Genomic DNA, 27,476 nt, shown 5'->3' with positions numbered 1-27,476 from the left:
TAGATAGCAAATGTATATGGAATTCTTTACGCTTCCTACTGATTCTGAGCTGCAGTCCTCAGAGACAGCTAAGGGACTTGGAAGTTTGGGCAAAACTCAGCCCTAGTGTAACTTCATTGACCCCAAAAATAACAATAACAGGGCTTATATAGTACAGTTCCTCCATAGATCTGAAAGTGCTTTACAAAGAAAGCATCACTGTTTAACTGAGGATAAGTGATTCACCCAGGGTCATGCAGCAAGTCAGTAGCAGAGGTGGGAACAGACTCCCAGTCGTTCTATTCAGGGTCCAGTTTCCTGTCCATTAGCCCATGTTGTCTTTGCAGTGGAGCTTTACCAAGGCTGAATTTGGCTCCAAAATTGATGCTTTTTAGTTATGCACTATTTTAAATCAATCCTCACTCAGATGACTTCTTCTAACAGCAAGCACTATGTTTTCATTAGTTTGTTTTACTTGTGTGTCTATTTAATCTGTCTGTCCATCACACTAAGTACTTCTAAGATGTCTCTCATCATGGTATCTGTGCATGAAACTTTATGACTGTAAGAATTAGAGATATGATTTTGGCTGTTGCCAGTAAGCTGGCAAGTAAGCTCTTTAAAACTACAGTGAGAAGTTTTTTTTAATCTTACACCTTATGCCCAGTGTGGAAAGGGAAGAGGGTGGTGTCTCCTGAAGAATGGACCCTGGTTCATGAAGTGAGATACACTATGTGGCACTCAAATTTCAGCACGGGCCTTCGAGCCCATCAATGACCTGTGGATCATCCTGCCTCTGTACTAATTGACCACAGCTCCTTATGGAAGGTGTGCTATATTATCCGATCTAAGCAGAGGGCACACACAATCCATTTGTGAATCAGAGTGATTGAGACTGAGGTCTCCAGAAACCATGATTAATCCGCTCTGCAACTTGATCCTTCCCATCTTGTGCGTATATAAATAGAAAGGGCCAGCTCCATTTAGGAACAGACCCAGAAATCTCTAGAAACACAGCAAAAACACAGAAACCAGCCAGACTCCCATATGTGCCTCCTAACAGGGGTTACTAAGAGCCAGGTATGGTATCTTTTGTGTAAGAGAGGAAGGGGACATTTTACAGGATTTCTTGTCATTAAAAAAACAGCAAAGCTTTCCACTGATGATGACATAGAGGCATTTTGGGCTTTTTGGAAATAAAAACAACAATCGACCCATCTCTCCATCCACCCTGTTACTTCATCTATCAACCCTCAGTCCTGGCCCTGCTAATGTGGGAGTTAATACTAATGGGAAGTTCTTGGTGATTGAGTGACTCTGCAAATTAACATTCTGGCCTTTCACCTCTGCAGATCTGTGTGTTCCAGCTTTAACTTAAGTCAAGAGGGAAAGCAAGGCCGTGGCCCATTCTAGTTCTAAATACAGGGTTTTCCACATCACATGTTGGCTGAGATTTTGGGGTCCAGGGCTGGGGTAGCTGTGGGTCAGCGTGGATCTGTGTGGCGCTCAGGACTGGAGTAGCAGCGGTTACTGTATGTCAAAGCTAAGATGCGCTGGTGAAGCTCTGCTGGCAGAGACTTAAATAGCTGCCTGCACCAGATCTCATTCTGGCCAGTACCCTTATGCAGGTTCACAAATTTATACAAGCCATTAAGAAGAACTAAAGAAAATCTGATTCTGTTTACCCACTCCCACTTGCCTCTGTACATTCCTTTCCCTGCTTTGCACCAGTGGGCTTGTCCTGATGGGCCTTGGCAGGAAAGGACCGTTGCTTTCTCTCCAGCTCAGTGATGAGTGGGTGTTTTTAGCCAGGTTGGACAGAACACAGCTGTGTGTCTCCTTTAATTGCCCCTCTCCTGCGGCCACCCTTGGTCCTGTGAACAGTTGTATTTCTCAAGGGAGTAGTGGGGAGAGGAATGCCCATTCTGTGCTGTGGAATGAGACAATCCACATTCACACCAGCTGGGAATTATCCCAGATCTGAGGAAAGCGACCAGGCTGAGTGCATCAGGGCTATGCCTTTATTCAGATGTGATTTCCAGCTCAGGTCTCTGTTCCTTGCCCTTCTGCCTCCACTCACCTCTGAGGAATCTGCTGTTCCAACTCTAAACAATTGTTCATACCAAAAAGATTATGCTATTACACAGCATTTTTTCAAAACCGCTTTGAAGACTATTAGGTTTTTTTAGCTGTTGCCAGCTCTAAATCCCTGGTTACCAGCACCAAGCTTTTGACTCTAATGAGAGTACTCAAGGTTTTTGACCCATCAGGGACAAGATTCACATTTTCAGGGGTCTCCAAACTGCTGCACTTTTCTTCTATTGCCACTGATTTTGGAGGAAAGCAAATGGGAGATTTCAGAGGCTGAGACCTGTTACTGTGACCATTTAAAAAAAAAAGTGTATTTGATTATTTTTTTAAAGGTGAAGGAAGAAGAGAGGGAGTTTTTCCATTAAAATGTCTAACCTGGTCAGGTACAAATCCTCGGCTCAGCCTCAGCCCCAGCCCAGGCAGAGGGGGTAATATTGTGATTTCCTCAGAGGAAAGCTGTTGCTGGAGGGAGTGCAGACATATAACTATTTCTGAATGTGGATTTCACTAAAGCTGGCCAGAATAGGGGGAAAATATCTAGGAAAAAATTTACACACTTTGTCCACACGCCCACTTCCAACCCACCTATCTTTGTAGTTAATTTTTTTAACTTTTAAAAAATCTGCAACCAGCTTTGATCTTCACAAAGTGGAAGATGGCTGATTTGCACATGGTTCTAATCCCACATGTATTAATGGTGCAGAATAAATAGTTACACATTTCCATTTTACAGCTGCTTTTATCCAGGGAATTTAAAATGATTTACACATACTAATTAGCTAAGGGCTTGAATCTATACAAACTTGCTGCAATTTAGTGCAAGGTGTGTTTTTAAACCAATATAGTTAAACCAGGACAAAACCCTGTCTGCACACTCTGCATATGTCTACACTAGGAAAATAAAAGGTGGGTGCATTTTTAACCCAGAGTAGCTTCCATGTGTTAAAATCCTAATGTTGACAAGGCAGTTGTAGTTCTGGCACGTTAGCTTGTCAGTTTAAACCCTAAAGAGGAGTCCCACTAACATATGTTAAAACCACCCTTATCTTGTCTACATTAAGATTTTCCCATGTTGGTTACCATGGATTAAAAATACAAACTTTTCCCCCCAGTTAAGACATTGCCTCATTTTTAGGGTATGTCTTCATTATAGTTTCATACCTTGTTAATTGATTGCCAGGCTCCAGGTGTTTGTGGCTTACCATAGGCTGACCCTAATGTTAACCTGGAAAGCACATTTGGCAAATACCCAGACTGGCCTTTCCATAGGTGTTAGCTGGGTCCACGTTGGCTTTGTCTTCAAGGACACAAAGGTGGTTATTTACAGCGAGGTGACTCAGTGCTGTATCCCTTTCATCCCTACTCATGGTTGACCGCGCTTCCTTTTCTGTGTGCCCTGGACTAACTGCTGAGCATCCTTCTCCTATGACATTGTTTTTATGCCACTGTAATTCCCTTGACTGCAATGAAATCTGCTTCTGTTTTACACTAGCATAAGTGAGAGGAGAATTGTGTCTTTTAGCAGGCTAGTGAGCTGTGAGTAAAGGTTGACACTAACGTTGATTCCATCTGGTCAACACTCCTTTCCCTGGCTTTCTCTCTGCCCCTCTCTGCTCCCCTTGCACTGATCAGGGATCTTGCTAGGAAGAGGATATGGGCATCCCTGTCTCCTTGACTGATCACCATCTGCTGTCCTTTGCTATGTGACAGGCAGGCTGGTGCAGGAAGAAGTTGTCTTTCTCCTGCTCACTGACTTCATTATTCAGTGCTACACAGCGGTAGCCGCCTCAGGCTTTCTAACTACTCTCAGCAGTTGCATAGCGAGGCTCTGGAGTTTGTTTTATGGCTTTTGCTGGGTAAGAGGGTGAAAGCTCTAAGAAAGGCTATAAATCATGGCTTGGGATGTGACATGGAAAAACACAAAGCTGGGGCCAGGCACTTTACAGGGAATCAGTTTGTCCAAAAACATGCTGAGAGTCAGTCAAGGACTTCCAGTGCCTCATCTTCGCTGCCTGCTCGGTCTGGGGTTTGTGCTCAGGCCCTATTTACATGAGGCATTTAGCCACATGAGCTTAACTGTTTGAAACAAATTCATCTTTAACAAGGGTGGGCTGGGAAGTATGGCCAGTGCCAAAACCAGCTTAAACTGAGTGTAAACTCACTGGCCGGCCGATCTATATGTAAATCAAGCTGACTGAACTATTCTAAACCAGCTCTAAAATGATCCAGTGAACACACTTAAAGACTCAGAGTGGGATTTTCAAACGTGCCTATAGGAGTTAGGCACACATCTCATTGACAATCAGTAGGAGATGGGCACCTAACTGGGCTTTTAAAAATCCTGCCCCTCCAGTGTGAACATGTGCTTACAGAATGTGGCTGGGAGGTAGCATTTCCTAGTGGTCAGAGCACAGTGGTAGCCATCAGAGGATTTTGTCAGTGGCAGAGGCAGGAGATGTTCATGTTCTGCCTCTGCCACAGACTTGCTGTGTGACCCTGGGGGAGTCGCTTAAACTCTCTGGGCCTCAGAGACTTGCTAGAACTCAGTTTCAAGCTCGTTAATATTGAACCAATATTGGATGAAGTCTTCTATCCCTAAGGCATTGAAAGAGGCTGAAGGTCACTAATGTCCTACAGAAAGGTCTCTAATGTAATTCCATATTATGTGTCAGCTCCACTTTCAGGCTGCAAGCCCAGCACAAGCAGAGACAAAGTGGATGAGTTCAAGGGCCATCCAAATACAGAATGTGAACTTATTTATAGATGAGTAATAAAACTTGATAAAGGATCATTGTCACCATTTTACAGAGAGTTAGAGAGGGGCCCAAGCCCCCACAGCTGGTGAGTGGCCTAGTAGGGAATGGAAACCAGGTCTCTTGACGCCCAATCCATGCCCTACCCACCAGACCATACAGTCTCTTTTCTAAAGCAGTTTCTCCAAACCATGCTAGGAAACAGCATGAAGAGAATTTTGCCATGGTAGGTTGTTCCCATGGGCAGGTGGCCACTTCACACCCCAGCTCTTTGCTCTAACTGAGCCTTTTGTTTAACGGCCTCAACAGAGAAACCCACACTAAGTGAAGTTTGGATTCCCCCTTCCCCCCCCCTTTGTGGTTCTCCTAGCTCAGGGATGAGGCGTTCAGGCACTATGCTGAGGAGTACAATGTGCAAACTTAGCTGGAGAGAGGCACAGAGGGAGGGATTTGTGCTGCTGCTGCACCTGGGCACCACTTCTGTTCCCTGTTGGAGTGTGAAAGTTAACACCCTGCTGACAGGCTCAAAGAGGATTTCAATGAAACCGGCAGCTTGGGAGTAAAGATTATTTGGCAGAACTGGCCAGGGAGTCTGTAAAATATTCACGCCCATTATTGCCAAAGAAGGAATCGGAAACCATCTCCTGGGCAGGACTATCCTGGGGTTGACTAATAGATTGTGGAATTTAATTTTTTGGAACCAGGCTGATCCTTCCCTTTGGGTGAGAGCTGGAGAGGGGAGGGAGGGAATGTGAATGGAATTAAGTATCAGAGGGGTAGCTGTGTTAGTCTGGATCTGTAAAAGCAGCGAAGAGTCCTGTGGCACCTTATAGACTAACAGGTGTATTGGAGCATGAGCTTTTGTGGGTGAATACCCACTTCATCGGATGCATGTCACTAGTTAGCTAAGCAGTGGTTACACCCTCTGCAGAAGATCATGCAGTAACTGATGCGATGGCAGGGAGGATGCTTTCTGTGTCCTTCTCTGCATAGAGTTTGCTTCTCTAAGGGTGACCATACTGTGCTACCTGCCAGTAAATCACTGACACTGTATCTTGTCCCAATTTAATGGAAAGCAGCCCATTTAGAACAGACGCCCATAAAAATATCCCCTGCACGGCTGGCCATTTGCCCGTGAGAAACTGAGCCCTTAGGAGAGGCTAGTGGTATCTAACATCTGCACTCCCCTAGCACCTTTCATCTGCTGATCGAGGGCTGTATGGTGCAGGGGACCATGTGTTGTGCTGTGGTTTGGAAAGGGATAGCCCATTCCGGACTCTCAGTGACGGATGGAGGCAGAGCTGAATGCTGCTTTTGTTTTTGGTGGCTTGCCGGTTACTGAGGCAACCGTATCAACAGAGTGAGGGAAATCCAGGGAGAGAGGGATTCTGGTGTGAGCAGAATTAGCATTCTGGGGTATTGGCCGGCCAAGAAACAGGCTCCCCCTTAGGAAACCTCCAAAGCAGCTGCAGCAGTGAAATTGCTTCTTTCCGATCGCTCTGTATTGAGGCTCCACAATAATATTCCTGCCCCCAACACAAAACCCAAAGGTTTTCCCTGTAGCCTATGCAACCCTTCTCTAATGCCCTTCTGAGTAGAGCTTGAGATTAGGAAACTAAGCTTCACTCACATCCTGGGACAGAAGGCAGGATTACTGTCTCTGTTCTACAGGAATGGGAACTGTGGCAGAGCAGCTGAAGAGACTTCCCCAAAGTCTAGAGAAGAGACGGTTGCGGGGTGGGGACATAACAGTCTTCAAATATGGAAAAGATCATTACAAAGAGGCTGGTGATCAGTGGTTCTTCATATTTGCTGAGGGCAGTCCGAGAAGTAAATTGGCTTAGTTCACTGCAAGGGTGATTTAGGTGTGACATTAGAGAAACTTTCTAACTATAAGGATAGGTAAGCTCTGGAACAGGATGCCTAGGGAGGCTGTGGAACCCCCATTCCTGTAGGTTTTGAAGAACAGGTTTGACAAACACCTGTCAGGGTGGTGCTAGGTATATACCCTGCCTCAGTGTGGGGGGATGAACTAGTGACCTCAAGAGATCATTTCCAGCCCTACATTTCTATGATTCGATGACAGTAGCTTATCTAAGGGACAGTTTGACTCTACACTGAGGTAATGAGTGAGGGATGGCTGCAGTCCATGCTGTGTTCTCAGCACTGCAGACCTGCCTGCTGATGAATTGCCAAGTCAGTTCTGCTCTGAATGGCTGGCTCATGGCAGCTTTTGAACTCTGCACATCTGAGGCCATCTTTTCAAATGGCTGGAGGAAAACTGACTGGCTGGCAGGCCGCTACAGGAGAGACATTTTAACTCCCCAGCGGAATCATTTTGGGTTGAATGTATCCAGAAGGGACCACATTTGTAAATGAAGGGATCACAAGTAAGAGCCTCCCTGGTTGTCTAGTAAGACCACCTAGCAACCTGATCCGAAGCCCACTGAAGCTAATGGGAGTCTGATTTCAATAAGCTTTGGGTCAGGCCTCCAATCACATGGCACTGCCAAGCAGAGAGCTGCTTTTGGGAAGCTGGTCTCCCAGGCCAGCAGAATCTGGGAGTGCTAGGGTGGCAGCCTGCTCACTCCTGACTGGAAAGGGAGCCCTTGGTGTAACTCTTGATGAGCCCCGTTCTGTCCCCTTCCACATGGGGATGCTGAGGGAGCCACCCTCAGCTCTCCTCAGCCAGAGGGAAATTTAGTGTAATGCAAATCCTTCAAAGGGGTGAGAGGAAGGGAGAAGGTACCCTGCAAACATCCCAGCCTAGGGTCAGTGCTGGAGGGCCTCTGAGGTGTGGCTGCCTCTCTTTTCTACGTATCTCTAAAACTCAGAGCTTTATCCATTGTAACAATAGCTTGTGGGCTTTGTTCTGGGAACAGTGAAGGGCAACGTATTCAAGGGCTGCAGGAATTGCTCTCCAAGACAGACGCTTTTAGAGTTGTCTCCTAGAGTCTCCCCAGCGTTTTGAGGACAGTTTTGGTCTATCTAGATGCTTCTTTGGGCCCAACCATATTAGAATCTGAGCAGCTCACAATCTTTTAATGTATTTAGCCTCTCAACACCCCTGTGAAGTAGGAGGGTGTCGTTATCTCTGTTATTCAGATGGGAAACTCAGGCTGAGTGACTTGCCCAAGGACTCACAGGAAGAGCCAAAAACAGACTCCAGTGCCTCGGCCACAAGATCATTCTTCTTCCCAACCTTCAGTTAACTTCCCACCTCTGCTAGGCAGCCCAATATGTGGCTGGTCCCTGGGGAGATCACGTTCGCTCTATACAACATTAGTCATTTTCACCCTATGCAGTATTAGTCGTGGACAATAATGTGAATCACCAAGAGTGGAGCAGGGAAGTGGACTGGAAGAGGCCATCATGATGCTTGAGAAGAGTTGTTTACATCACAGACTGTGCAAACGCAGACGAATACCATGGCTATCAGCCATCAGGCGTAGAACACACAACCTAATATTCCAGAAATGTTGGGGCCAGATTCTGTTCCCAGTCACGCTGGTGTAAATCCAGAGTGAGTCCATTAGAGTGATTTTGGGTTTATAACTGGTGTAATTAGAGCAGAATTACATGAGCTAAAGGAGAACACCTATTGTCTGTCAGGGCAGTGAACATGGCTTGCATCTGTTCTCCAGGCTGCCTGCCTCTAGGGGATGCGACATTTGCAAGATGATAATCACTTGTGCAGCTCTGACCTTTCCTTCCCAGCAGAGGGCAGCAGCTGGTGCACAGGCACAAGGGCAACCGTTATGTCATGTGGTGGTTTGATTTTCGGTTTGAAAAATAAGTGTCATGCTTAACGAGCTCCTTGTTCTTGCCTTTAGGAACGTACCAGGGCCAGTTCACCAATGGCATGCGCCATGGATACGGCGTCCGTCAGAGCGTCCCATACGGCATGGCGTCTGTGGTCCGCTCCCCTCTCCGAACCTCTCTGTCTTCCCTCCGTAGCGAGCACAGCAACGGCACCTTGCCACAACAGGACTCACCGGCAGGCAGCCCAGAAAGCATCCTCATGTCACCCACTATCATGCGGGGAGGCTTTGCCCTCAGTCTGTATGCGGATGCTGGAGTCAGCAAGCCGAAGAAAGGGGGTCTCTTCAGACGGGGTTCCCTGCTGGGGAGGTTAAAGAAATCGGAATCCAAAACCTCCCTGGCCAGCCAGAAGAGCCGACTCAGCTTCCTCAAGAGCGAGAGTGGCATCAGCTCTACTGCCAGCGATGCCACCTCCACCATCAGCTTGGGTGAAGGGGCGGAAGGGGAGGAGTTCCCGCCCTTTGAGTCTGACATCGATGCCACCACCACCGAGTCCTACATGGGCGAGTGGAAGAATGACAAGCGCTCGGGCTTCGGGGTGAGCGAGAGGTCGAGCGGCCTGAAATACGAGGGTGAGTGGCTGGACAACGTGCGGCATGGCTACGGCTGCACCACCCTGCCAGATGGCAAGAAGGAAGAAGGCAAATATCGGCAGAATGTCCTGATCAAAGGCATGAAGAAACGGGTAATACCGCTGAAGAGCTCCAAGATCAGGCAGAAAGCAGACAGGAGCATGGAAGGGGCTCAGAGGGCCGCGGCCATCGCCCGGCAGAAAGCTGAGATTGCAGTCTCCAGGTAGGAGCTCCAGCTCTGACGAAGGCACTAAAAACACACCAGGTTTCATTACTGATTGTGATTGTTTGTTTGTTTGTTTGTTTGTTGCAGTTTTATAGAAGAGTAGCTAGGAATCCTGCTTTTCACAGAGCAGAGCTCACTGCAGCTGAGCAATATGTTGGAGCATGCAACAAAGCTAGCTTTAGTGTCTGTTTGGCTCCCATTACTGTAGCATCTAGCACCTCACTATCTGAATAGCTTCACTACACCCCTGTGTGTTAGGGGAGCGATGTTATCCCCATTTCACAGATGGAGAGTTGAAATACTAAGTGACTTGCCCAAGGTCACACAGGAAAGCCTGTGGTAGAGCAGGGACTTGAACCCATATCTCCAGGGCCCTAAACTAATGCTCTAACCACTGAACCATGCTTCCTCTCTGCTGCATAGTGCTGCTTGCACTGATCACTTAAAACCCTTGCAGCTGATAGGACAGACTTGGGGGGTGAGGAAGAAAGATTGGCCATGGTCTGAGCATCTCGCAGCTCAATTACTTAAGTCCCGTGAACCTTTCAGATTTCTCTGTTCCCCCCAAATCTAACAAAGGCTGGACCTAGGGGGTGGGGGAAGGCTATCGAGCCATTAATGCTAACCTCAGCAGGACAGAAAAGGATGGGGTGGATGGGCCAGCTCTTTAGCTGTAAATTCACATGGCTCTGACATCCAATGGGACAATGCCAGCTGAGAATCTGGTCCACTCTGTGAAATATCAACGCCTTAATAGATGCCAATACTCTTAAGCATTTATAGAAATGTTTGGAGATAACAACATAGGGATGCACCTTTAGTCCCCAGTGAAACACATTGGAGCAGGTGGATTTTTTTTATTACTAGGGCACAATGAAAAATAGTCTGTTTTGGCTACAATAAATCAGGACGGCCTCCTGCATAGGGACAGCTTGGCCTCTGGGTGACACCTCCATTATTAAGAGACAAACCCAACAACAAAACCACCGCTACAGAAATATTCCATCTTACAGTAGAGTCACTGCAGGATTTGGGGTCAATAATGTACAATGCTGCTGCAGCTGCTGTTGGTCTTCTAATGAGGGCTTTCCATCTGTTGGGCACATAGTCACATCGGGCTACAAACAGAACATCTCAGCATTTCCCGAGAAGTGTGTGCTGTACCCTGGTTTCCACTCCTTCCCCTCACACAGTGCCACAAGGCTTCAGGGCATGCAGAGACTTGGGGGAACAAGATTATTGTCCTAACCTAATTTTAACAAGCAAAACAATATCAAGGGCTCAAGCCAGGTTCTGCTTGGATTTCACCACTCAGGAGGCAGGTCCCTGAGTTGGGAACCATACTGAATAGTGGGAGATGGCAAACTGGTGCAATGAGTTCCACGTATCACTCCAGAGAGTGGGGACCTGCTCCAGCAATCTCTTTACATTCACCCGGGTTTTTGAATGATTTACCAGGATTCATGTGCCATGCAGCTAAACTCTACTACTGACAGCTTGGAAACTGCTGTCTCAGCTCAGACTGGTTTAAGATACTCTGGAAAGTAATAATATAAAATCCTTTGGCTAGGTTCTCTCTGCTTTGCCTGTGCACTTAGAATATTTTGTCAAACATCTGCAGGTTGTAAATAAATCCTTCTGACTCTTTGCTTAAAGCAACACTGGCTACTAGCTCAGGCCATAAATTTAGGTTGGTATTAAAAAAAAATAGGGCTTGCAAAACCTCAGAGAATAGAAATATTGGCACACATTTAAAATAACTGGAGTTTTTTTTAATTGATCTTTCTTCCTGTACTGTTAGAGACCCAAACATAACAGCATGCTACCAAAGGCAAAGAAGAGATGCAAAGTGAAATGGGCTATAAACAGAAGATGGAATTGACCCATCTAGTTTCACCTGACAAGCAGAGTGAAGTGCAAGGGAACCTGCAGCAGTGGTGAAAAAGTGCATTTAGATTTTTGAAAGTTTATTCAGCTTTAATGATCAAAAGAGTTATTGGTGATCTAGAATAGGAGGTTTTTATTAAGGACCAAAGGATTTGGCCATATGTATTTAAAAAAACCAAATGTTCCTTTTGTATGTTACCAGTTTGATTTCAGTGGCATGAGTAATGTACTGCTCAGGGCGAGTGTGGGTGGCAGGATCTGGCACTAGATTTGTACTCACTCCTTACCCAGGCAAACGGCTATTGAAATCAATGGGAGTTTGGCCTGGATGTGGCTCATGGTTCTTTCTTGACTTGTCCCGTTTAACTTTGTTCAGCTTCTCAAGAGATGATTTTTTGATTACTTGGCCTCATTGCCAGGCAGGTGCAGGGAATACCTGGTGAAATACAGCATGGTGCCTCTGTTTAAAAACCATCAAAATCCCTTGGAAGCTAGGCAGATACTTTGCCCAATATTTCAGCTCAAAGTTTTGAACCAAGGCTCCTGAGCGAATGTTGAGTTTGGCTGCGTTTAGCATGCTTGGTTAGTGCAGAGACTGTCCGAAAAATATCGGCAAGCTTCAAAAGAGTATCTTGTGGAGATGGCAATGATTGGAATCATAGGCTATCAGGGTTGGAACAGATCTCAAGAGGTCACATTTAGTCCATACCCAGGCAGATTTTTGCCCTAGATCCCTAAATAGCCCCCTTGAGGATTGAACTTTCAACCCTGAGTTTAGCAGGCCCATGCTCAAGCCACTGAGCTATCCCTCCCTTTGCTGCTGCCTGAACTTGTGAGCAGCACTGGGCTATGTTCGTCTTGGCACAAGGTGTTCCCTCCTACATCATCTGGATGGGCCTGGTGCTCTCTTCATTCCTATGTTGCTTTGTAGTGTACTGGAAAAGGCACATGCAAGGCCATAAATAATGCTGTTAGAGCGGCAAAGCTGCTTCCCAAGCACTGGTCAGTTTATATAAGGCCTTTTTAGGAGACACGATTTACACTTCAAATCCAAAGGAGACTCTGTGGTGTTTTCCATCAGGGGTTGGAATGCATCCATTGCTCTCACAGGGGCCAGCATCCTCGCTAGCACAGCTTGGAAACCATTTCCTATTAAGGAAACTTTTGAGTCAGAGGAAATAAGGCATTACAGCCCTTTTCCTTAATGAGTCCTCCCCTCTCGTACATTATGAGGCAGTGGATAGATTGCCTCTGAGCATGCGTCTCTGGTTCTCCAGCTGTGTGCCTATCTAAAACCAAATGTATGTCCTTTCCTAAACTGAAAGTGATGATCAGAACCTGCCAAGGTTCATGTGCTGCCCTAGTCTATACCTGGCAGTGCCAGCCTCGCTCCTGCAGTGCCTGGGTTTGCCCTGGTGACAGTTAGCTCAGGGAGCCTGACCCAATACTGAGAGCTCTGCTTTGGCTTCCGACTCCTGCCTGCAATTGGTTCTGTTTGCAAATTTGTGTTCGAGCAGCTGCAAGGAGAGGACTGGCCTTACAGGCGATCCAGCCCAGATGTGGGGGTGCAGATTTCAGGAAATGGGGGAGCAGAGATTTGTCTTGTGCTCACTTCACAATCAAGTCAGTTTCAGTGAATTTTTACCCTTGGGGCCATAATTTCTGCCTTTGCTTCATAAGGGGCTAGCATCCCTACTCACAGCATCTTTTTTGTTAATGTGTCCCTTCCCCCTGCTTTAATCTCAGCTTTGAGGGCTAGAGAAAATGTAATGCTCAGAATGTTGACTGGAGAAACTCTTGAGCTCTAGCTTTGCCACTGACTTTCTCTGTGACCTTGGGCAAGGCACTTGCTCTCTGCCTCAGTTTTACCACCTGTAAAATGAGTCTAATACCTTTCTGAGGGCATGAGAACTAGTTGACTAATATTTATAAAGTGCTAAGTAATCATTCACTTTCTCCTAACCATAGGGTGTTTCTCCTCTCATCAGTCTTGCTACTGGGCTTATGCACACTTTCGCAGGTAGCGCTATCTATCTAGCTAAGATATTTATGGGTATGTCTGCACTGCAGTTAGACCCCCATGGCTGGCCCATGCCAGCTGACTCAAGCTCACGGGGCTTAGGCTAAGGGGCTGTTTAACTGATGTAGACTTTCAGAAATGCGGGCTCAGGTTGCAGCCTGAGCTCTGGGACCCTGCCACCTCACAGGGTTCTAGAGCCTGAGTCTGAATGTCTACACAACAATTACACAGCCCCTTAGTCCAAGCCCCAGTCACCTGGCACAGGCAAGCTGTGAGTTTGTAAGTGCAGTGTAGACATAGCCTCTGTGGCCCCCATCACCAGAGCATTTGAGCACCTCATAATTCCTAATGTGTTTATCTTCACAGCACTCCTGTGAGGCAGGGCAGTGCTATGATCCCCATTTTACAGATGGGGAACTGAGGCCCAGAGAGACTAAGTGACTTGCCCAAAGACACCCAGGAAGTCTGTGGAGCAGGGACTTGAATGCAGGCCTGCCAAGTCCTAGCCTAGCTCCCTAGCAACTAGATAATCCTCCCTCACTTGGAGACCTGTCAGGGCCAGGGCTAGTGCTGGCTTCTTGCTACAGCCCTGTCCCAACTCCCTTCCCCTTTGTGTGTCCCCCTAGTGACTCCACAGCAATGCAGAGACCTTACGCGGTGTTCGTGTGACCTAGACAATCCCTTCCTGGAGTTCCTCCCGAAACCATTCGAGAGAGAGGAATTGTTTTCAGTATTAAGAGGATTTCCAATCCCTCATCTCCAATCAGAGCTACCCAGAGATTCTGGGTCTCTGGGGAAACCTCCCTATCCAGCCAGTAGTGACCCATAACACCCTGGCCAAAATCCTCCATCCTAATGCCTAGTGTGACTACCTGCTGAAGCAGGAGACCTTGGCATGTCTCATGACTCTATCAGGATAGCTGCACTGCCAGCAAAGCTGCGTGTGATGAAAGGGGAGTTGGCCCCTTGCCCGTATGGGGAGGGAACCACCAACAGCCCCTTCATCTGAGAGTGTAGCAGGGCATTTGCCAATGAGGCAAACTGGGGGAAACCTGGGTAAATGTACTGATGTTATGAAGGTGGAACATACCTGCAAATTAAGGGTTGAAATTTGTGGACTATGAAGGAAGCAACATTGGAATTTTGCAGAAATGGGAAGGTGGCTTCAGAGTTTCTTTAATGCACAAATTCTAGGTTAGTGAAGCTGGGGGATCAAAATACAGAAAGAGCCACTTGGATCATGATATAAAAGTGCATTGAAGTCAGTGGAACTGCCTGGCTTACCCCAGGGCAGAATTTAACAGCACAAAACCCTGGTTCCAATTGATGAACAGTATCTTGGCTTCTGGTCCTTATGGAAATATCTTTAGCTGCATGGGAAAGCTACATGACTCCTCTGTTTAGAGGATAGTGCTTATCTTTATGTGGGAATGCCAGGGTATCATTGGGGTCTGGTTTCTCAGGCCAAGCAGTCAGATTCTGCAGGAACGTGAATAAATCTGAGCATCTGTGTCCTTGTACATGATCGTGATTTTTCACCAGCTTTTTACACCTCGGAGAACCATTTAAGGAGCAAGTTTTGGCCTCCTCTCAGCATTTCCACCATTCAGAAAGGGAAATACCAGTGCTCACTTTTTGGGGGGGATCCATAAAAGGTTCCTTGAGGCATGGTAAAACCAGTGAAATACAAACCAAAATGCTAGAACCTGCCCAAACCCCAGCTCTTTGCAGCTTTGGCGGCTCAGGCAAGCTGCAGAGGTGTGAAGAAAGATAAACCCACACCTATGCTGCACAGTCTATGCCCAAATGTGCTTCCACGTTCTTACCAAAACCCAAACCTTTATTTGGAGCATGACAATCTACATGTAACAAGCATTGAGAGATCAGGGAACAAACATGTAATAGACCACTTTACCCCTGGGTCACGCCTCTTCCATGTCTCTTGCTGTGAAATGTCTCTGGAGCAGCCTCTGTGCACTGTTTCAAAGGGATCAGAAACTGGGTTGCAGTTTCTGCCCCCTGCTGGCTGTGGATTTTCTCGGGTGTGCCTCTGAGCATCTCCTGCCAGAATATGGCACAGTTGCGTGTTTCCCTTCCAGAGCTGTATTGTTTTGGCCCTGACAGGTCCCATTATAGTTCTTTCTAAATTAGAAATCCAGCAGCCTTCCCTGTAATGTCACCTCACATTCCAAAATTTTGATTTTCCTTTTCATGATTTCAGTGAAAAATGATAGAGGTTATGTTAGTGTAACCCTGAATGTACTGGCTAAGTGTGGGCAGGCTGTTTGCAGGCTTCCCTCTCGCAGCTTTGTCAAGGCACTGCCCTTCCACCTGGCTGCAACCCCTGCTGTTCCAGTCCGGATCTGCTACACAGCTTTGCCAGTGTATCTCATTCAAGACCTACAACAGCCAGTCTAATGAGCAGAGACTCTCAGTTAAGCCCAATTAATGTGTTTGTGATATTGCCAAGTGTCAAGTGAAAACTAGATTGACCGTCACGCTGGCTTGCAACCCAGATGTTTGGTGTGGTGTGGTACAGCATGAATTCACTAACTGCTGTGCACAAACCAACCCTCTTCATTCATCAGTTACCCTCGTTTGGGGGACTCGTTAAGTGAAAATATATAATGCAGTGTGGGTAATGTGGCTAAGGAAAGATGACAAATGAGGTTTTGAGATACCACATGGGAAGTTATTCGTCAGTTACCAGTGTAAAGGGCTACAGGACAAGCATCGTGTTAGGGGGAGTGAAAAGAAAATACCTGCAGAGGCAAATGACCAGCTTATATAAACTAAGAAGGCACGGGCCTACATGGCAAGAACCTGTATGGGATGTTTCATTCAAGTGGGAATCACAGTGCCAGGGAATGTTGCCCATTCCAAAGAGTGGCCTTTGATTTTCCCTTCTGTGTTCTGTGAGTATGTTCCCCTGTGAACTGGCAGTGTGAGATCCTCTGCATGGGGCATAGTACTCAGGCGAGAGAAATAACTATAGTACATGTGCATCGAAGGCCAGTATTTCAGTTTGAGCTGACCCTAGTGAAAGGTGCTCTCCAGGCTGCTAGGCTTTGATTGGAAATCTGCCCTCCCCTTAGGCTAGCCCGAGATTTGTTGAGTCTGTGCAGTGGAGACCCCGAATACATGAGGCCTCGAGCAGCTGCTGACAGGGCTTGTGTATCAGGCTGGCATTCTGCTTCCCTGAGAAGCTCCTGTGGTTTCTGGTCAGCAGAAAGAACTCAGAGCTACTGAGAGCTGTGCAATTAGGAAGGCTGGTGTCTGTGCGGTTACCTGATGGCATCTGTGGTAGAATGCAGGCTATGTGCTAACTTGTCAAGCAGAGGGTAAGTGATCCCTTCGAAAACAGGCAGCTGAGGGACAGCTTTCATCTCCTTAAAAATAAAAACCCAAGATGAGGCACAGAGCCTGGCTGCTTTTTGAGGGCACAAGTCTGGATGTGAGTAAGACTTGAGTGATTCAGCTTGGTTGGTTTGCTGGTGGTCTGAGACCCCCTCAAAGTATTAGCTACAAAGCAGTCCTTACAATTGCTAAGGAGAGTGAATTTCCTTCTTTGCCTAAGGAGGCTTTTAAAAGGGTCAGATCTACAATGAAAATTCAGCAACCCCTTCTTGCTCTGGGTCACACTCAGCTCTCCGTGACCCCATCAAGTCTCTGCAATTTGGCATCTGAGCCAAATGAAATTCTAGCACTTCTTAGCCAACTGGAATGAAAGCAGTGTTTTTTAAAGGGATATTTCCATATGTTCTGTAATGTGTACACTGTAGCTTTGACCCTGTCTTTGAACACCTTGAAAGTTGTGTATCGTGTTAACAAATATCCTCCAGAGTATAGATGGCATGTGACATATAGTATTTATTAACACCAGGAAACCCAGATATGTGACAGCAGGAAGAAATCACTGCCACACTTTACTGATTTATCTATAGGTGCCTCACATGGAGGTGTCTAAGCACCAAGATTTTTTACTGGAGACAAACACAAATCAAACTTAGCACAGCTTTATGTTTGGGCTATACAACATCTAAAATCTACTATTTGACCATACATCTTTCCACAACTTTATAACATAGATTCAAAGTGCTTCCACTGAAATAATTTAAGGAGACGCCAGGCAGTGTATAAATAACATAACAGAAATGGGATGAAGTTGCGGGTACAGGAAAACACTCTGGGACTTTCTTTCCCAAAGCCTGGCCTCAATTAAAACTGTGTGTGAGATTCTCATCTTGCCAGTTAAATGGTTGCTCCAAGGTTTTGACTTCTAAATAGCCTTGCTATCTGTGTTCTGTGAAGCACTTCTGAGCTCTCCCTTCAACTAACAGAGGCACTTGTCTGCTGAGACGTGAACTGAAACTCTCATATCATTTTTCTGAACTATTCTGCCTGTTCACATTCTTAAGCAATGTTACTTATATCTCCATGTGCTCAGCCTTTCAAAGTTACGTTACCTAGGCAGGAATGAACCTCTCCTTAGGGGCCCGTGGTGTATGGTGTAAATGATGTACTGAAAGCACTGGAGTCAGCAGAGAGTCCCTGACTAAATAAGGGAATGCACCACAATGGTTTATCAGAGCTAGGGGAGAATGCAACAGCTGACAGCCAAGGCCTGTGACTCTTAGCCAATAAAACTTGAGCCCCCTCAGGTGGACCTTAGCTTCATGGTGCCAGGAATAAAGTACTTAAACTGTCAAAACTTTCTCAAGCCACATCAAAGAGCCACCATCCATTCTGTCCTGGGGTATTTGAAAGGATTACACCAGCCACTAGAGAAATCAAAGAGCAAAGGGAATGGCTCACAGCCGTCCACAAAGCAACTCCATACCTAATGTTCAAAGAGCTGGACCCCACCTGTGATGTTTGGAGCCAAACTGACGCCTAGTCCTGGAGTATGGACTTCCAGTTCAGTCTATGATATAGGCAAAGTTTGTATCTGTATGTAAACTTCCCCAAAGTTGGGGAGCGTGTGGATCTGGGATGTTCAGTACTGCCAGCCCCAAACATTCAAAGCTTACTAGTTAGGCCTCAATATTATGAGATTTGATTTTAAAATAATGAGATTTTTAAGAACAGTACATTTGGGTTTCATTTTCTTTCCGTTCTGGTTTGTGGGTGTTTAGCGTGCAATCCGGTCACGGTGTAAACTCTCCTCTACAACCATGAGGGGTAGAAACATACTTTTTCATTATTATATTGATGACCGCTAAGTATTCACGTACTTCTGTATTCACAAAGCTGCATGAGCTGAGGCTTTGAGGAAAAATAACAAATGTGTTGAGTCTAATAATAAAATTGCAAGAGCTGGCAATTCTGGAGTGTAGTACAGGCCCATCGGTACTAGGGAGGTTCCCCAAGTTTAGACAAGGCTCTGGGCCTTTGTCTTGTTCTGATTTTTTGGCCTTTAATGCTCACTCCCGGCTTGGAGTGGCTGTATAATGAATAGAATTGTGGTCTAGCCATGTAACAAGCAGACAATATGGAGGAACTAAAGTGAGCCTGCTTACTAAGGACAGAATCCCATGTTGAGTTCTAAATGGGACATTTGATATAATACCCTTCCTAGATAGGGTTGCAAGGGAGGTAGAATAGTTGGGAACAGCATTTACATAGTAACGTGATCAGACCCCTTAAAAAACAAAATAGGAGTTGACTGAAATAAAGTTCTGTTGCCAGTTACGGTTCCTCAGTCAGTGCTCTCTGGTCCCTTCTGCTCCCACAGGAGGAGATACAGGTCACATCACAGCGCGCACACTCATTCCAGCCCGTTTCCATAGTATGAGCAAAGAAACATCGAGAAGGCAGGAGGGAGAGATCATTCCCGGTCCTTTACTTTGCCCCATTGAAGAACCCTTCTCTTTGCCAAGTTGGGTTATGCACATTCCCCTCTAGAGCTCATTCAAGCTTCCCTGAGTATCTATCACTTGAAGCTTTACATTTTCTAAAAGATATCATCTAGTTCAACCAGAAATCACTGGGCTCGATGCAGAAATCACTTGGTGGAATTCTCTGGCCTGTATTATGTAGGGAGGTCGGACACGCTAATCATAATGGTTGCTTCTGGTTTTGAAGTCTATGAAGCAGTAAGAGGGGGAGTAACTCCAGGTCTGCAAAAGACACCCCAAGCTCATGCTGTGCGGGGGAGTAAGTCACTGAACTGTGGAGCCAAGCTCAAATCCCACACACAGCAGCATGTTCAGCCTCCACTGATCAGCCAGGTTGTCCACACATCCTTTGATCTGGGATCAAATGAATGAACATCTCATCTGCTCAGCAGTCACAAACACATGAGAGTTACTGTACATTTGGGCAGGGAGATGTGAACGTACCCGTGACCCACACGCCTGTACCCTGTGTGCTACTCCCCAGGACTCCGAGATCATGAATGCAGTGGTTAAGGGAAGCTGCTTGTTCTCTCTTTTCCAAGTGAATGTATGTCTACGTGTCAAGCTAGGGATGTCATTTCCAGCTTGAGGAAACGTACCTGTGGTAGTTGTGCTGGAGCAGCAGCGCAAGGGGTGGCAGAGGCTAGCTGCCCGAAGGACGATCCTGACTGAGGCTCTAGGTATGTACTCAGGGCAGCTAACTGGCCTTGCTCCATGGCTACACTTTATTTTTAGGTAGGTCTCCTCACATTGGAAATTACACCTCCAGCTTGAAGTGTCAATGTACCATGAGACAGCTCCCATACCATTAACATTCCATGTATTTGAAAAGGGTGTGACACTAAGTAAAGCCTGTTAATTCATCATAAAGTCAGATATCCCCAAACCACCTTTATTTTAGCACCAGCTGAAGTCAGGGTCCTTAATACGTTGGTCTGTGGCTTTTTATAGCCATGCTACAGCTGCACTAGCCCCAGAAATGTTTGTTTCTCTCATATGAAGTAAAACGAGTAATGTTCTTCCTTTTGCCTCTGTAGTGCCCTGCACTGTACATGATGCTATTTGTCTCCATGAGCTGGACTGCTGAGCACGCATGATCCTATATGTGCTGTTTGCCGGTGCAAACTCAAGCGCTATGCATACGAAGGAGGGAGCACAAGCCCAAAAGGGAGGCTTGCTGAAAATGTGGGCTTCAACCGTCAGGCTGGCAGTTTTGGTTGGACTTATTCCTGGAGGTTTCATCACATGACATTAAAGATTAATCTTTAATTCCTGCAGACTCCAAGATTGTCCTGGAGGGTTGGCAACCCTATTCAATAGCCATAGCATTCAGCTTATTGACCTATCCCCAGCCTCCTATGACACATTGCCTGAGGGAGCCTTTAGCTGGGGAGTTACTGACAAAAGAGACCTCAGGGGCTTTTTGTAGTTATTGAAGTTCACAGTGCTTTGGAAAAAGAGCATTTCCACACTCCTGTTTGCTGTCCTTGCCTCAGAGTCTCACATACCATAACTTCCTTTCCAGGCTGACTCATGTATGCACATAAAATGGGTCTGTCCGCAAAACATGCGGAAAGTCCATTAGCCTGCTAGCATGGACGGAACCTGGTGCCAAGCATGGGAACGCCTGGAGGCATCAGCTCATTGGTTTTGTCACAGGAGCTGGGAAACAAGAATGGCTGTGATGGTCATGGGTGGAGTAGCCAGGCCACCTTGCATGTTTTGACATAGAAGAATGTGATCTGATGAGCTCTGATGTGTATTGAAGAAACATTTTCCACCACTTCCTGGACAGCTATCTGTAGTAATTGGTCCCTTCTTTAGAAAGCTCAGCAGAGAGGCCAAGCACTGAATAGGCCAGGGAGATTCAGCCCCTTCCTCACCCTTAGAGGTTGTTCCTCCTGGCCAGGGATGAAGAACACTGGTGGGGAGTAGGGCAGGGGAAGCCTGTCCTGTCACCGCCTGTGTCAGACCTGGCGTTGAGACACATTGGACTTAGCTCTCGGGGAGTGGGAGAATGGTACTGATGCACACATGGATGGTGTGGTCTGAAATTTTCTGGTGCTGCTGAGACATTAGCCGTGTTGGCTGGGGTGAGTGCAGGCCTTCCCTCTCATGTGTGATGGCTGCAGAAAGCTCCTGCCTCTGTTTTTCCAGGCTGTTGTGTTGTTGAATGGATGTGAATGTCACACTCTCTGCTGAGGTCAACCTTACTGGCATTGGGACAGCGCAGGCTGCATCACTAGGCAGTACGTGCTGCTGGGCTGCTTTTCTCTGGTGCTTCCTCTCACGTCTACCTTTTCTGTCTCCCCTCTCTGAAGTGACATTTCTCCTAGAGTCTGGGCCACAGTTTGCCTCAAATCTACTTGGCAAAAGAACATGCAAGGCCATCGTGAGTTAAGGTTTGGTCGCGTCATTCGGGATTACTAGAGAAGGAGGAATATTTCAACAGGATCTGTTGAACTCTCTACCCAATTCTACTCCCCCAATGTGGCAGATCAGCAATCTAGTGGCCCTTATCATACAGTTCATGTCCTGGAGCTACTCAGCTGGCCACTTGAGCTTCATGAGCCTGAATTATAGAGGCTGGTTTGGGCTTTTTTCTTTTTTTTTTAACCAAAGAGTGTGACCCTTCACCTAGCCAAGAACCCCAGGGAAACAATTCTTGTGTTTGCAGAGATGGCGCAGGGCAGTTGTCACTACAAAAATGCTGAAAGTTAAATCAGAAGAAGCTTGTGTTTCTTAAAGAAAAATGTACAAGAAATACTTTGGTATTCTGCAGTACTGCTCCCAGACACCAACACTGAGGCCTTATGAAATGCTCCGTGTGTGTCAAAGCACTGTAGAAACTTCAACGGTTCTCTCCTCATCCCCTCACTGTGAAGGAAATGTCAGTATCCCTGGGGAGACTGCGTCCACAGGTGTCAGAAGGATTCGGTGTCAAAGATGAGCTTAGACGTCAGCAGTGTTTCTCTCCCAGGCCACATTTCTCTCTCTCAACTGAGTGCAGTTTCCTAGACATTACCGAAGAGTTCTTTGGTATGGCTCTGAAGAAGGGCAGAATGTTTTAGTAAGGTTACAGTAGCATCTGCTTTTTTCTTTTGAATCTGGTTTTGTAAGGAGGGACTGAGACCAGGGCTGGCTCTAGGCACCAGCAAACCAAGCATGTGCTTGGGGCAGCACATTTTTAGGGGTGACATTCCGGACACCGTTATTTTTATTTTATTTTTTTGCTTCTGATAGCAAAAGCCTAGAGCTGGCCCTGGCAGCAGCAGCGTGTCGTGCATGGGGGGCACGCTGGGGCTGCTGCGGTTCACACCGTGGGGGAGCAGCGCCTGCACCTTGTGGCTGGGCTAGGCAGGCTCCAAGCGTGGGACACTCAGGCTGGGGGCAGCCCTGTGGGGCACACGGAGCCGTCTGCAGGTGCCGCAGGGCGGCAGTCCCCCAGCATCGCAGCCAGGGCTGAGTGAAGCGTCCCAAGCCACCTAGGAACTGCAGCAGGGCGGCCAGAAGCAGCAGGGCCATAGAGGGTGGGCCACTGCCATGTGGGACCCTAGGCTGAAGGGACCCGGGAGCCCCGCTGCTTACCCTGACCCTGCCAGCACCAGACCAGCTGGAGGCAAGGGGGGAGCAGGCAGAGTCAGCACTGGGGGGTGGAGCCCAAGACTGGGGCGGCAAGGGGTGCAGGTGGGGGGGAGAGAAAACCCAGGGCTGAGGCGGCAGGGGATGTGGGGGGGGGCCCAGGGCTGGGGTGGGGGCAGTGAAAATTTTTTTTGCTTGGGGTGGCAAAAAACCTAGAGCCGGCCCTGACTGAGACCATCATGGATTTCTATTCTCCTTTTTAACTCTCGCTTGTATTGATAAGGATGCAGAGTTTAAAGGTATTTAGGCACCAATAGGTGCCCAGTGGGATTTTCTAAAGCACCGAGGTGCCTAATTCCCATTGAAATGGATGGGAGTTGGGCACCTAGGCACGCTTGTAAATCCCACCAGATGCCTGTCTGTATCTTTAGGCAGCTCAATGCCTTTAACAGTCTGGCCATAAGGGACTGCAGTGTTTCTAGAAGGAGCCAGTTGCTCTCAGATAGTTGATCTAGCTATGATCTCGCCTGTAGAATGCCTCTGATTCAGGGCTGGAAGGAAGGGTGGCTGCATGACTCTAACTCCCTTCCAGGTGTGTGGTAAATGATGCCGCAGGGAGCCTGGTGAATGGAGAGCAGCCCCTTTAAGGAAATCACATTCACCTGGCTTGTGGACTCTGCAGGTGCATATAATCTTCAGCTGGTGCACTAGTACTGTTTGTGCAGAAAGTATGTTTGCCTGGTGTGGGGAGTGTGGTTACTGGTGTGTTTGCTGCTATTCTACACCACTAGCTTAAGCTGACTGTAGGCAGGTTCTCTAACATGGGTAGGGGGTCAACATTATGCACCTGACTGTAGCTGAAGGGGACTTTGTTCCTTGCAGTTTGGCTGGGTGATATTTTGCCATTGGTGCAGCTAAAACTCTTCCCATTTATGTCAACAGTTTCTGAGTGCTCATCCCAGGGCTCCCAGACTTTGCCTCCCTGGTGCCTAATGAGCACAGTCCTGACTCCCAGTGTATGGGGTTCATTGCTCTTGGTGGCAGTAGTAAATATTCATAGGAGATCTTTAATGGGAAGGAAGTTGAGGTCTCCAGGCTCCTCTGATTTCAGACATTTGATGTGGGTGGGTGTGTTCTGAAAGGGAAGACCCAGTGTCATATCTTCCTATCCCATCCCATCCCTTCCCTTCTCTGTTCAACTGGGCTCTTCAATGCTACACATGAGATTCCCCTGCTCCTCTCAATAGTAACAGTTGGGTAGCACAGTTATTGGCTAGAACAAATCCTTCTCTAAAAGGAATAGATCCCCACAGCATTTAGCCTACCTCCCTTAATCACCATTGTAGCCCAGAGCCTGTAGAACCATTTCCACTGAATCTCTTGTAGTCTACTGCAGGTTCATCATGTCAGTGAGGCTTCTCCTCCAACTGGGTTCTCCTAGAGGTCATCCTGGAATGACACTGCTTGCCTTTTAATACTAAGGAAAAGCAATAACAAAAAGTCCTTGCTGCTCTCACCTGTTCTCCTTTTCCTTTAGTAACCTAGCAGAGAAGTGAGATTCCCTTTGGTTATTTTCATGGATAGTTATTCTGGGAATAAAAGGGTAGAATTTGAGTTAACCTAACCATTCTTTCCAATGCACCTACACTGTGAGCAGGACAGATGGTCTTGGGGTTAGGGTACAGGATTGGTGGTCAAGAGAACTGGGTTCTACTGATAGGTCTGCTGCATACTTCCTGTGTGCCTCAGTTTTCCCATGTGTAAAATGGGGCTGATAATACAGTGGTTGTGTGAGGCTTCATTCATTACTGTTTGATATGTGAGAAGATACTATAGTCATGAACGCCAGAGAAATGCATGTAAATAAGACACTTGAGACAAATTGCCCTCTTCAGAACTGAGTTTTCATCTAAAACACAGACTAGCTGCTGCTTCTGTAGAATCAAAGCCACAGGTGTTGAGATATTTTTGACCTAGCACATTTTTAAACTGAGAAGGATTTCATCTTCCAAAGGCATTTGCACACAGCCATCAGTTTTCCAGATCTCCCATCTCAAGGGGAAAAATACGGGAAAATCCAAATGCAGCTTGACTCTGAAAAGTGACTGTAAAAATGTCAGCTTCTTGAGCAACAGAACTACTATGTGTGTATGCAGAGCCAAAGCCACTGTGCTTCTGACAAACATGAGATTTTTCCTTTTTTATTCCAGTTGGCTCTGCCGAGCCTCCACACACAAACAGGGAGCTGGATTCTATTCCTTCGTGTGCACCATCAACAGAATCATGTACTGGGTTTCAATCAGCGACACTTGGGAAAACCCACGAAAGAGAATGGGGGGCAGAGGTGTCAGTGAGGGGCTATATTTACTGCACAACCTTTCTGACTGGTGGTGATACCGTGAGGGAGATAACCCAGAACTGCATGAAATTCCACATTCTGTGTTATGCAGAAGGTCGGACTTAGACGATCATAATGGTCCCTTCTGGACTTAAAATCTGTGAGTTTTGACTCTTGAGGCCAAAAGGGCTGGTAGAAAAATTTGTCAAAGCTTATTTGCAATGAATAATTGCCTTTTTGCTTTAATGGAACATTTTTGTTATCTTTGAAAATTTCCAGTTTTTTCTGTTTGTTGGAAAATAGAAAAAACCCGTACTGAAAATATTTTGGTTTTTCACAGTTTTAAGCCAAAAATATTTTTGGTTTACGGTTGCCAAAAACCGAACAATATGTGGGTTTTGTTTTTGTTTTTTATGAAAAATCAACATTTTCCTCGGGGGGGAAAAAATATCCATTCCTGATAAGCTCCAGTATTTTGCAGGGCTGTCAGTCAGAAAAACATACCTTTACTAATTAATGCAACATATTTAATCTTGGTACCACTGAGAAATTTGTTCCCTTCATCATTCATAGAATCTATATTTAGTCCTGTGACCCCACTTTTCTCCCTGGTCAGACTGCACTTGAAATAAACAAGAGGAGGCTTCTGGATCCTTGATTTTGAAATTGATTTCCTCCACCCCCCTTCACACACATGTGTGTGTGCATTTGATATGGAATAGTCCACATTTGTCAACCCAAGGTGCAAGCTGTTAGGCCCAAATGCATCCCAAGGAGGGAGTGGGCTGAAGATTGAAAGAGCTTGATTGCTGTGACTTCTGTAAAGGGGTTTTGCTTTATTGTCTTTGATGTATTTGTAAGTGGACTGCATCCTCCCGTTGGATCTTACTGTGAAAATTAATTATAAAAGGGGTGTCCAGAGCATGAAATAAGCACCTTTTTATGTAATTTATAAATCTAAATCATTAGCATTTGCAGTGATTGTTCACAGCATGAGGGCAGTGTGCCTTGGCGTATTACTGTGGGGCTGATCACAGGCACTGGGCTGCACAGAGTGATTTGTTATCGTAGGGTTGCTGGGCTGTGCACTCTGATTGGAAGAAGTTATATACTCATGCTCACCCTCCTGCTAATAGGCAAAGCAGCAGACAAAAGCCTGGGAGCAGGCCAAGAAATCGGGCGAAAGGAAGTGCAGCAGCTAATAGTGAGAAATTGAATCTACCCTTCTGTCTGCAGAGAACTGCACTGACTTTGGCATGACGTACTTTCCAGCCAGGTTAGAGGGTGAATGGAAAAGCTTTTCATCAGCTGAAACTCTAGTTTGGGGCTCTGTGTTCTTCCTGGAGCCGGAGATGACAGCAGTAAGAGTTAAAGCATTTGTTACATTCCTTACACTGATATCTCTGAGGCCCTCCGCTCTTGCAGGGCAAACGAGGCCCATGTACTTGTTTAATACAGCCTGCTTTATCTCTGATATGTGTGGCCTATGGAGACTGCAAGTCCCAGTAGGCAGCGTTCCATCCTGAGCTGCCTCTGGGCACTGCGTGTTGGGACTTGCAATCTGCATTAGCGGCATCTCCACATGAAAGAGAAGGACAGCTGACTCCCAGACAGTTGCTCATGTTGGCCCCTCATCTGGGTCAATGGCTGCCCGAGCTGCAGCATTAAAGAACATGGTATATCAATGAAGCATCAAGAAAACAATACTGAGAATTAGAAAACCTTAGAATGTTTAGCTAACCAGTTTCCCTTGCTCAGAATGGGGATCCTTTGGTAGATGTCTTGATGAAGATAGCTGCCTATTCGTCTGCTGTAGGATTAATATCGCTTTAACTGTTCTGTGGGGAAGTGTCATTCACTGAAGGATACAAATGATTTTGAGCTATTTAGGGCTGAGGATAACATTTCAGTATTTTAAAAATTCACCAGGTAATCATAAAGACTAATGCTCGCTGAGCTTGGTAAATTTCAGTGAACTTTGACAACAGTTCCTTGCTTCTGAAACATTCCCTAAAAAGTAATGCTTTTTCCAAAAAGAAGATGGTCTGGGCATTACCCTTTGTGCCAGAAGGAAGGCGAGAAGGTACTGGTTAGCTAGTATAGGTATTTAAACAGTGCCAATCACTTCAGTAGCTGAGTGCTGGTACAACTGAGTGAAAATCCCAGTGCATCTTACAAATGGGTTGTTTGAGAAATGATATTGGAAATCAAAGTAATTTCAAGGTTATTCTTTTTATCTTTTTTTAAAATACAGTGGTAGGCTGTAGAATAGTAAGTATATTTCCTGCATTAAATAGTTGCTAGCTTGT

General features: G+C 46.4%; 1 protein-coding gene across 1 annotated transcript in view; it reads left to right on the top strand.

Annotated features, from left to right (window-relative positions):
• Nucleotides 1-27,476, top strand: part of JPH2 (junctophilin 2) — a 64,550-nt gene that overhangs the window by 6,771 nt on the left and 30,303 nt on the right. The window contains exon 2 of the mRNA XM_030532760.1: nt 8,657-9,440. Coding sequence (XP_030388620.1) covers nt 8,657-9,440 — 784 coding nt within the window. The remainder of the gene's footprint in view (nt 1-8,656; nt 9,441-27,476) is intronic.

The sequence above is a fragment of the Gopherus evgoodei genome, chromosome 14 (genome assembly GCF_007399415.2).
Source record: "Gopherus evgoodei ecotype Sinaloan lineage chromosome 14, rGopEvg1_v1.p, whole genome shotgun sequence".
NCBI classification, from domain to species: domain Eukaryota; kingdom Metazoa; phylum Chordata; order Testudines; family Testudinidae; genus Gopherus; species Gopherus evgoodei.
The sequence above is the reverse complement of the archived record's forward strand: the minus strand, read 5'-3'. Positions and strand labels throughout refer to the sequence as shown.